At 42.7% G+C, this 11,065-nt stretch overlaps 1 protein-coding gene and 1 long non-coding RNA gene across 3 annotated transcripts; both read right to left on the bottom strand.

The window, feature by feature from the left end:
• Positions 1-633: 633 nt before the first annotated feature.
• Positions 634-7,401, bottom strand: LOC125523517 (ubiquitin carboxyl-terminal hydrolase 23-like). Of its 2 annotated transcripts, XM_048688547.1 has the most exons (11): positions 6,892-7,401; positions 6,506-6,620; positions 4,591-4,701; positions 4,307-4,479; positions 3,888-4,214; positions 3,675-3,800; positions 2,423-3,085; positions 2,210-2,341; positions 1,449-2,025; positions 1,251-1,344; positions 634-1,124 (listed from the first exon to the last, which is right to left on the bottom strand). In XM_048688547.1, the coding sequence occupies exons 1-11, from the start codon at positions 7,162-7,164 to the stop codon at positions 950-952; spliced, it is 2,766 nt and encodes a 921-aa protein (XP_048544504.1). In that variant the 5' UTR covers positions 7,165-7,401; the 3' UTR covers positions 634-949. The 2 variants fall into 2 exon arrangements, with proteins under 2 accessions (XP_048544504.1, XP_048544505.1); XM_048688548.1 differs by lacking the exons at positions 6,506-6,620; positions 6,892-7,401 and adding an exon at positions 6,009-6,270.
• A 1,279-nt stretch (positions 7,402-8,680) lies between these two features.
• LOC125521658 lies at positions 8,681-10,496 on the bottom strand. Its single transcript, XR_007289365.1, has 2 exons — positions 10,145-10,496; positions 8,681-9,013 (listed from the first exon to the last, which is right to left on the bottom strand). It is a non-coding gene; the product is annotated as an uncharacterized LOC125521658 (long non-coding RNA).
• Positions 10,497-11,065: the final 569 nt, after the last annotated feature.

The raw sequence follows: 11,065 nt of genomic DNA on the forward strand, positions 1-11,065 counted from the left end.
ATGCGTGTGTGAAATGTGCTCAGATTTTCGCCAACCTGCATGGTTGTACAATTCGAGTTTCCTTTGTGCCCGAATCAGCGTAGGATCCACGGTTTCGCCTGGGTTTGCTAGGCCTGCATTCACTGAGCTGTGGAGCGTGACGATTTCCCCTGAATTTGCGCCGAAGCGAGCTATTATATTCACCCAAAAACCACGAGAAATTGGCCTTAAATTTCATTCAGTTTGAACTTCTCTTCAGGAGCTCCCGCCTTCTCCCCGTTGGGGGTGGACACCTCCAGATGGAAGAGATAACGCGCGCATTCATGAGACGATCCAACTCAGCAACGCACGATCATACCACTATCCGTTTATATGCTAGTGCAGTTACTGCGTTGTCCGACCCGTCACTTCTCATCACGGCCCTCCATCCAGGTTGTGAACTGGGCCTGCACCGTCTACGCCCTAACAAGCCATTAAACACAGCAGACAAGATTCTTCCTGGGCCAGCCCAAACCAACGGCAACTGAGATAAAAAAGTGCAAACAGTTTACAAAAGTCATTCTCCATTTCTACCATATGAGATAATATACCTTTGTCTCAAAAAAAAATGAGATATATACCCTTTGCGCTGCCACCAACAATTGCACTGCTAGAGAAACGAGAACACAAGTTTATTCATAACAAATCATAACTATGTCGCTGGAGAAACAAGAACGAAAAATGCTGCGAAAAACGGCAACATGTTCTACGAACTCCCGCTGCGCTACAAAGAATCTCACAATTAAATACAGGCCCCGATCAAGAGTGCTGTCTATTTCGAGCCGTCTAGTCAAACAACAAGGTGAAAAAAGGAGCAACAAGGCGGGAAAAAAAAGGAACAGCAGATGGCATGTTTCAGAAAATGGGCGATACAACAACACTTCTCTTCTCTTTCTACGGAGCCTGGGGGCGTCATCTCTTTCGGCAAAGTCTAGCGACTCGGTCTGGCGGGCTTGTCCCAAGGCTTGGATTTGTAGGAATTCTGTTTCGTCTTCCGCGCTGATACGTAGTTGGCCTCCGCCTGGAAGGGGTTCATGCCATTGTCGTCATCGTCTTCCTTTGCTTTCCTGACCTTCTTTGCCTTTCCACGGTCGTACTCCTCATCCCTGGAAAGCAGATAACCGAATGGGTGGTAAGTTCAGGTCTCTTGAAGCAGTTGCAACCCAGCCAAAAAAGACCAGGGTTCAGAATCAGTTAAGAGATATCTTATGGGCAGGCGCGAAATAACTCACCACTCATCCAGCACATATCCAATGCTCTTCTTCCCCGAACTTTTGTACTCACTAGTCTCACTGTTTGGCACGGCAACATCATCCCAGCACGGAACTGCATACCAAGGAAGGAACATATTTACAGATTAAAACTGGAAGAAAAGCAGAGTATATTTGTTAACACATAGTGGGCGTGCATCTGCAAAGAGAATTGCTCACCGGTAACTTCTGCCCTCAAGTCCTCTGTGCGAATAACGACTTGTTGGGAGGCGGCTCCCCTCTTTGCATCTACGTTGTTTCTTGAATTTGCTTGATTTGCAGAAGTTTGACTCTTTCCATTCCTGGCGTCCATGTTATGATCACCAGCACCAGCACTGCTTGCTCCAACAACCTGCTGGCTGTCTTTGAATACTTGGGTGCCATTTTCAGAACTTGCACTGGCATGGGCATGTTTCCGCTTACGAGATGTAGATCCTGCAGTTTTTGGCGGCACAGTTGCTGACGTTGATGTCTGCTGCTCACTGCTGTTGTCACCAGAACAATCAACACTGGCCGTGTCCTTAACGCGCTTTTTGGTTTTCTTATGCTTCTTCTTTTGTTGCTTTAGTGATAATTGTCTTGGCCGGAGCCATAACTTCATTAATGGATATCTCACAAGTTTCTTTGACTTCGAGTCCACCCTTTTAGTCATTCTGCCATTACATGAATCGCCTGGAACCACCTTCGTGGAAACTTGCGAGGAGATCTGTTTTCCAACATCAACTTGCTCAAGTCCTGGTAGTATGGTTTTCTCCTTCTACACAAATGTATGAGTAGAACATATTACAGCTGTCAACTCACATTAAGCGAAATGATGAAGCTTACATTTTATTTGTGCGCAAGGGAGCAGCATAGTCACGATTTTACTGGTTCATCTGGGTAATGAATAAACACTTCTCTAGCAAGGGAGAGAGAAGGGTGGCTGTTGGCCATTAGCATACCTTGCTCGTCGTCAAAGCCTTCACTATGTGGTCATCTTGCTTGAGAGATCCTGTTAAGTCCTTCATTTTCTCACTTGAAACTGGATCTCCACCGCTAGTGCTAGGGATGACACCATTTGAAAGAACAGCATCCTACCAAGTCGCATAAGATAACATAAGTAATGAAGTGCTAGAAATGGAGACAAAAACTAGCAGTGACCATCAAAAGGATACCTTAGTTTGGAAAGTTTGCGCGGTAAACCCGGTAATCGTGCCAACCAAGTTCGAGCTTGGCTTGGAACATGTTTGAGAGCAAGAAGTTTGTTTATCTGTCTCTGACAGTCCAGCAGGACCACTGACCATAGATGAGGCAATAGAAGTATTATTTCCCAGCTTGGCCAATGCACCACCAGTCTTTGGTTCCTGCAATGACATCTTAGCCATTGTCTGATTGCTGCTCGCCAGTTGATCTGATGAAGATGTCTCTTTATGACTACTTGAAGCAACTTGCTTTGATTTAGTTGACAATGTAGCACCATCATTTTGAGGTCCAAGGGCTTTCTGTGCGGCGGGCAGGACACTGTTTTGAAGGGCTGCAGCAGTTTCAGCTTTGCCAGCATTTGTTGAACAATGGTCTACTAATGTCATACTGCTAACGCTGGAATGGGCATTGCTTGTACTCTGCAACTTCTTATTTGCATAAGGTGATGTCAGACCACTCGATTTTGCTTCCATTACACCATTGATAGATGAAATCTTCCCAGGGATCATGTTGTTTACAGGCAGATTAGGAGTGCTGTTGTCTTTGCGCCCCAATGTGTTCCCAATTCTGTCACGTACATAAAATAACATATAGGCTTTCTGTTTCAGTACGTCTGCCTCACGAACTTGGCGTACCTGAAATTGATGGCCTTGGGAATCAGTACGGCAAAAATAAAAGCTGCAAAATTAACCAAGGGCAAGAACTGGAATTCAACAGGCAATATGGCTCAGGATTTGGTTTTGTTTCCTTTCCAGCCATAAACAGAACCCAAACCATAGTTCTTATATTCGAAATCTAGCTGAAGGATTCTCCCCAAACAAGTCGAGTATAATGTACAGTAGTAACTTATCAAATGCTATATTCAACATATACTAAAACAGGATAATACATCACTAATTAGAACAAGCAAAAAGGTCAATGCATTGTGACCACAGAGCTCTGAGCTGTAAAATTAAGGATGCCATAACATTATAACAATAAGATATGTTCTATCTACACTCTACCATGTGATACAATGCAAGTTATTGAAAAGATAAGATAACACTGGTAGCAAAGGTCTTCAACAAATCGATGAGGCAGCAAGGCTTTGCTATGAGGATTTACTTAAAAGGAAAAAACAATAGTTTCAGAATAATATTTTCATCAATGGTACATGAGCCAGCATGGTAAAGTTAGTGTTATAAACCACACAAAAAAGAGTAAAACTCTGATCTTATACCAGACCTGATTATCGTCAAGATTGTGCCACATCCCACTGGAAGTCCGAACAAAGCAATAATAATGACCAGATTGAGTACTCCAACCAGCATGAACCAAGACACCATAAAGACTGTATTTGTAATCTGCGCCCTACACATGATCATAGCAAAATACTGAATATAAGCTAATTGGTGGAATATCAAGGTAAATTTCAAAGGTCCAGAACTAATAACTCACTTTAGAATCACTCATAAATGGTTTCAAGTCTAGAACAGGTTGAAAATCCACTTTTTTGTCAATCTTTTCACGGGGACGGAAAGGGCTAAAGCGCTTCAGATGAACTGTCAAAACATTTGGAGCTTGATCAATTGTAAACCTTTTCTTTGCTACAACTTTCTGCCTGCAGCGCTCACACTGATACTGCTTTTGACCGCCATCAAGTAGTTCATCCTCGGTAAAGTTTTGAAGCGCTCTCACCAAAGTTGTGGCCTTTCCAATATCAAGACTGAGATCCAAGAAAGGATCAAATGTGTTGGAACAATGCGAGCACCTTGTGCATTTCACCTGGAACATATATATGCAGTAAAGCAGAAGACAACAGAAATAGGTTTTCCCAAGAAATCACTAGTCCCGATGTAAGAATGCACATGATGTACCTGACTTCTTAGGCGGCCACCAAATATTCTGTGAACTAAGCTCTTCTCATAAGCACTTGCAGATTCGCTCGGTACTCCAGAAGGTAAACAGCATTTATGCATGGATTCAAGCAAGTTAACCATTAACTCATGAGCATCTTCCTGCCTTGAATTACGGAAGCTACGAGAAATGCCTATTTGCGGTTAAAGATTTACATTTTGACACTCCATAATGAATAGACAGGAGAATTTCAAGTTAAAACTAAAAGAGGAAATCAATTAAGCTAGAGCGTATGGAAGGATACATCGCAAGTTCTTGACAATTTGTGATGGCGTCACTATTTTTCCAGTTGACTGTAGAGCAGTCTTAACATGGTTCTGGAGAGCACACAATGCACAAAATCCAGCAGTACGACCTGAAAATGGTGAAACAAAAGGAATAAGTAACAACTGTATGAGAAATGCCTCGCAAGGGCAAAAAGCTGAAAACAGAGAGTATGTATAGCATACATATAGTGTTTAACAAACTACCTTGTAGGTAGGGTACGAAGTTACTGTTAGCTACAACAGAAGAATAGATCAAATGCAGAATAGCTAGTGGTAGGGGTTTTTAGTTGATTCACAGATCAGCAAATGTTGTATTACTAGTGGAAGTTTGAAGTTTCAACTAGAGTAAACGGCACAGTTTCATGAATTCTGTGTGCTACCTAATGGGGTAACAATGAGTCAGTAAATGGATCAGTTATTAATGTAAAGGAGCCCTGGTGACAAAAATGACATTTGGGGTGGGTTATTGGAGTGGCGGGTTGGCAGTATCAGCTTCTTTCAGTACATGGATAAAACCATAAAAGTGTGTGCCGTTATTATCCCACATTCCCACTAGCTAACTACACCTCCCTTATTATAGAAATGATGCTTTACAGTCACCTCCCTTATATATATATATATATATACATATATATGTATATATATTATACAAGTGAGTCCTTTCGTGTCAATAATTTTTACAGTTGCCCAAATTCGTCAAAGAAGTTGCTTAACTTGTGCACCCCAGGTAAAAATTGCACCAGCTTGGCTAATCCTACTTGTGGCAGCTGCTGCATATGGGCACAGTCCACTTTATTCTCATTTCTTGCCAATCAATATGATTTTGATCAGACACGCAGCATTTTAGAATTTCCATGGGCCATTTGAGCAACCGTCAAGTTCTGTCACCTGGATATACCACCTCACAAGACGTTGCATCTGTAGTGCAAATTACTCGTTGAAAATATAAGGCAAGTTTTGGTATAGCATAATTAAGGAACAACTCATGGACCAGAGAGATACAAGTGTGAAATGACCATGATATCCACTTATAAGGTTTTTTTTTACTAATAAGGTAGTCATAGGTCAGAGTGATAGATTAATCTGGTTGTTTTTCTACTTATAAGGGTTTAAAAGAGAGCAAAATTAGATGAGCGCAAAAGAAAGGAATGTCATCAAATGTAATTGTAGCTTTACATCTTTAAAATAGACAATGCCATAGAGGGAGCACTCTACTATTCATAATGCATGTGCAAACCACATGCCCAACATCAAAATGGAAGCACCGTACATGATAAAGTACCAAGTTTACACAAAGAATAGGTGATAATTTAACACAAGGCAACAAGCCAGGAATAATGTTGAATCACGGTTATTCGATGCAGTGATGAGATTGTATTAACAACTGACTTGATACCTGTTCCATCAGGTGTGACTCAAATGATCGGTCGGGATAACCAATCCACATATATCAGCCAACCATTCTCATCCACACATATCGTCTGACAAAATAGAATGACAAACTTTTACACGACTTCTCCAGTGGATGATAACGGTTGACTGATCAAACTTTGAGATATGACTGCACATGTTTCCCGATTCGAACGTGATTCAAGCTGGAGGAATTGGTGAAAACTTGCAATACTGTGTAAGGAATACCCTTGAGCCTTGACAATGCAAGTATTGTTGTCTTTGGGAGTGATGATACTCCTATTCAGGTAGTGGTAATATGGGCATTGGTACAGCCTAGATTTCCAGCCATATACCTTTTAAAGGATTACTGCTTTAGAATGTGCAATAATATGCAGATCAATTTACTGCTAGCTTGGAAATCCACAAGCCTGATGTAACATCGTCAACTCACTTATCGTGTCGCTAAGCCAGTGGACAGTTGCAAGTTCCAACAGCACTTACATGAAGACTTGTGCCTTCCACTCTGCAAGTAGGCTGCGAACGGCTCCGTGTACGTCAAGCATTGCAGAACCGAGTTGAGGTAGCAAGTGTTCCCAAGATTTTGCAGACCAGCACCCTGCAAAATGCAGTCCAATTTCAGAGCTCAAAAGGGCATCACAAGCTGAATGCCATTACCCACCACACTAAAACCCCAAGAAATGGCAATTCTGTGAAGCAAATTCTGCGCGTCTTTTCCTAACTACGAGCCTAAAATCACAGTGTGATGTTATAAACCCGAATTGACAACTCCGGCGTCCGAACACCAGATATAGCAGCTCTATCGCCCCAAAATCACAGCTTTAAGAGCACAAACCCCCAAATCAGAGCTGCGAATTTGCGTTACTCACAATTCTCCCGAGGTAGATCCTGGCGACGGTGAGCTCCGGATCCAAGCCCAGAGCCTCGGCCTTCTCCGGCCTCCTCGCCTCCGCCTCGCCCCTGGCCGCTCCCGCCGCCGCGGTGGCCGCCCCACCCGCGGCGTCCGGGTTGAGGGTCTCCATCTGGAACCCGCCTCCCCCGACGGCCGCCGCGGCGTGCGGCCTCCTGGCGAGGTGGAACTCTATCCTCCTGTGCAGGACGCCCTCCGGCACCGGCGCCGCCGCCGCGGACACCTCCGCCATCCCCACTAGGGTTTCGACGTCGCGCCGGAAGCGGCAGCCGAACGGTGGTCCTTGGATCCGGACGGCGAAGGACCGGCGCTCCTCCGATTCCCCGAGGGATTCTTGCGGATTGAAATCCGGGGCTTCGATCGATAGGTCGGGCGGGCAGAAATTGGTGTGATGCTCTGTGTTCTTCCTTTTTTTTTGGTTTTTTTCTTGTCCAGCCGCCGTTCTTGCCGCGGGGACGGAAGAGAGGGAGTGAGGGAGGTGCGGGGCGGGGCTATAAACCCTATACCCCTGGCGAATGGACGGCTGGGATTGCTGGGATGGGGCCGAGCGGGTGATCTGCAGTGTTGGATCCTGTGGCACGTGCTTTGTTCGGCCGGTGGGGCCAGAGGAAGAGAAGAAGGAGGGGAGCTGTTTGGGCTTTGGAAGCTTCTCACACAACCGTGTGAGCTTTTAGCTTTGAGCTCTTCGGCCTTTTCGTGGTAGAACACCAAATTATATATGGCACCAAAACAGATTTTGTTACCGCTCAAAGAAAATGATTTTGTTTTCCTAAAAAAAATATTGTTCATTCGCGGACTGCATTCATCAACTGATTATTTGTTTTGATCAACTGGAGCTTCTTTCATTTAAATGATTTTCATGAGAATATCGTAATGATTAGAAACTTTCCGTTCGTGGCTGCCTTTTTGGTTTGTAAGGTTCTGAAATTAGTACATGAATATCACTAGCAAAAAAAATAGTACATGAATATGAAAAATACAGGGAATCGAATCGTAATGCATGTGCAAACGGAGGATTTGAAAACTTGGGTGTTTTTGGCGGTTCACACGAATAAGAAACACACATGAATCGTTATAAGCCCAGCTAAGTCATAGTCAAACGACATGAAGCATATGATTGAGATATTATCATGCCACTAAAGACCTTGTCATGGCTTGATACATGGTCTTCAACCGGGCCTGACTAGTATAGAATATGAGCTTCTAGTGCAAAAATAGAAAAGGTGATCTGAGCCATTGGATTCGAGATCAATGGTACAGATTCTGGTGGAGGAGTAGGTTCCCACTTAATGTGCATTTCACGAAAAGCCCCCTCTAGCAATTGGATATAAAATGTGACTTTTACAGTAACAACCTCAAGTCACTCATCCATTTCAAAGTGAGCGCGTCGTTGATGTCATCCCCCAGAAGCATGTCAATATTTGAGTACGTGAGAAAGTTCTCTCTAACATAAAATAAACTAAATGTACATTTCTGATTCATATACAAAAGTGGTAAATGTACAGGTCAAACTGAATTTTCCAAAACAAAACACAATAGAAAGATATGGCAGAAAGAAAGCTATGGCTCAAAGGCAAAAATTACAATACTCCAGACTCAGTAAGCACCCTCTGAACTTACAAAAGATACTTGCCAGTCTTGTTGCTTGATCTTCACAATAAAGCAACAGAAAATGGACACAATGATCGAAATGATGAAAGTAAAATAAAATGACCATATATCTGGACAAATGTAGAGGAGTCCATCAATTAAACAAGAAAGCTACTAATTTCATTTATACAAATTGTGCAGCACTAAATTAAAGTCAGCTTATCTCTGGTAATAAGCACATCTATATAGGACGGTGAAAATGAATTTCACCAAGGTATTCTATTTCTGGTCCACTCTAATCCACATACATGCAAAGCAAATGATTAACATAATAGGACAATTTATAGTACATGACCGACAACAAAGGAATTAAACTATCGTGCAAACAAATGTGTTTCACTCCTGCAGCTGTATGCAAGGGAAGCCTCTGCTAAGCGGTTATTCTCTCCATATGTACTCCTGATACTTCTCTTTGTCAGAGCATCATCCATCTACAAATGAAGAACAATTATATAGTTAACATCAGAAGACAAGAAAATTAAAATAATTATGTTTTTTGGTGGGCTAAATGGTTGTAAGGGAGAAAAACAGAGCAAGCTGATATGTTGTACTTAGGTGACTAGCATGAAAAATAAGTAAAATTGTCAGAACTGAAACATCATCCTTTGCAAGTGAAATACCAACATCGGTCGAGTAACTCAAAAGAATTACCTGCAGCAGTGGTGTAATGCTTAAAAAGTATTTATAATACAAATTTCTAGGCTTGAACAACAGTTCATGTCATAATCATGTGTGTGTTCCACAATTAAGAATGGATGCTAAGTTCTTTTGCTAACTCGTAGATGAGGAAAAAGTAGCATCTCACCATAAATGATAGGAGCCTGGTTAGAGTGCTGCATCACAAAAACGTGTGGCAGATTAGTGAAGAGAAAAGCACAAGAATACCATATGGCAAAATATATTCACAGCTCATACATCGCAATAAGACTAATTGTTTGTCGGAATTAGAACATCAACGACAATTTTCACCAGAGTAATAACATTAATTGTACTTGACCAAGATCAAGACTTGACTAATAAAAGTGGATGAGTATCTATTATGTGAAGTATTGATAGTTGGTACATATTAGCTTTCTGCATAGAAAATCAAGAGTTTGAGCATTATTTAAGATGGTTATGATGGCCAATTTTACTTTGTGTAATCTTCAGACCGCTGTGTTTTTGGATACAATATCACAGCTTCTTTTTGAAGAAAAAGAGAGCTCCCCTCTCTGATTTCCTTTGTATGAAACCAATGTCTTGCTACGGAGAAGGGAAAAAACACCAAAAGAACTCTATAAGTGTTTCAGTTTATTTAGCCCCTAGACTGGGTAAGTTCATATTAGCGTCACTTCGGCTGATTGGAAAGCAGTCCAGCAGCGATACGCCAAGCTTGTCATCAGCCAGTAGCAATATACATTACCACAACTAAGTCATGCATTAATCAACGTGCTATTGCTGGATCCGGAGCGTATAGATCAAGCATGGACACCCAGATAGCAAGTTAACAATTAAAACTCCAAAAATGTTGATAAAATAGGAATCCAACGGACATAAGCTTCGTCTCAGAACAAATCCCTCACCGTCGGGGTTGAGGAAGAAGACCTGGCACGTGCGGCCATCCAGCTGACTCATCTCGAACACGTCCGTGCTGCGGGTCTCCGCCCAGTCACCAATCCGCCGTAGTCCAGCACGGTGAAGGTCGGGTAGTGCTCCAGTGGAGGAGACCATGGCGGAGGTGGCTAGGCCCTGGACGATGATGTGGAGCGCGACGTCGGGTGCCTAGGATGTGGATCCAGATGGCTAGGTGGCGGAGTAGTTGGGGGAGGGGCCACACACGTCGGCGGCCTCCCGCCGGACCTGGATCTCCGCCGCAGTCGGCAAATAGAAGGGAGATGTGCGAGAGGGTTTAGATGTTTTCACAGAATTAATCAGAATCGGGGGACCTTTTTGCACAAAATTTTGTGACCATGAGTACAAATCCCACACCCAGAATATGTGCCATCCATTTCTGATCCGACGGCCCATGTTATTTTTTTCTATTTTTGCACTGGAAGCTCAGATTCTATACCAGTCCCTCCCTCTTCAACCCTATCCCCGGAAAAAGACTTTCATGTGTAGGACTTCTAAAACACAAGGTCAAAGTAGAATGTACAATGTTCCCTTGGTATTCGATTTGTACTAGGCGTGATTCCAATCCTAGGGATTAGCGTGGAGTTGTTTGCCTTTTGGCATGGTTCTGGCTCTTTAGTCCTTCTATATAACGATGATGCACCTTTTCCATGGTGTATTCGGGAAGAAGAAAAAAGTGGAATGTACAATCCATGTGTTATGTCAGTAAAGCTAATATCAATGGAAAAGTCCTCTACTATTATTTTTGCCTCATTAGTTTTGAGCGGATGTATGGCTATATTTTTCTAAATATACACTCGCTTTAGAGAGCTTAGTTTTGTGCATTTTAGGTGACCAATCTTATGGTTGAATCGTGAAATCTAGTGAACTTT

This window comes from Triticum urartu, chromosome 7 (genome assembly GCF_003073215.2).
Source record: "Triticum urartu cultivar G1812 chromosome 7, Tu2.1, whole genome shotgun sequence".
Classification (NCBI taxonomy): Eukaryota; Viridiplantae; Streptophyta; class Magnoliopsida; order Poales; family Poaceae; genus Triticum; species Triticum urartu.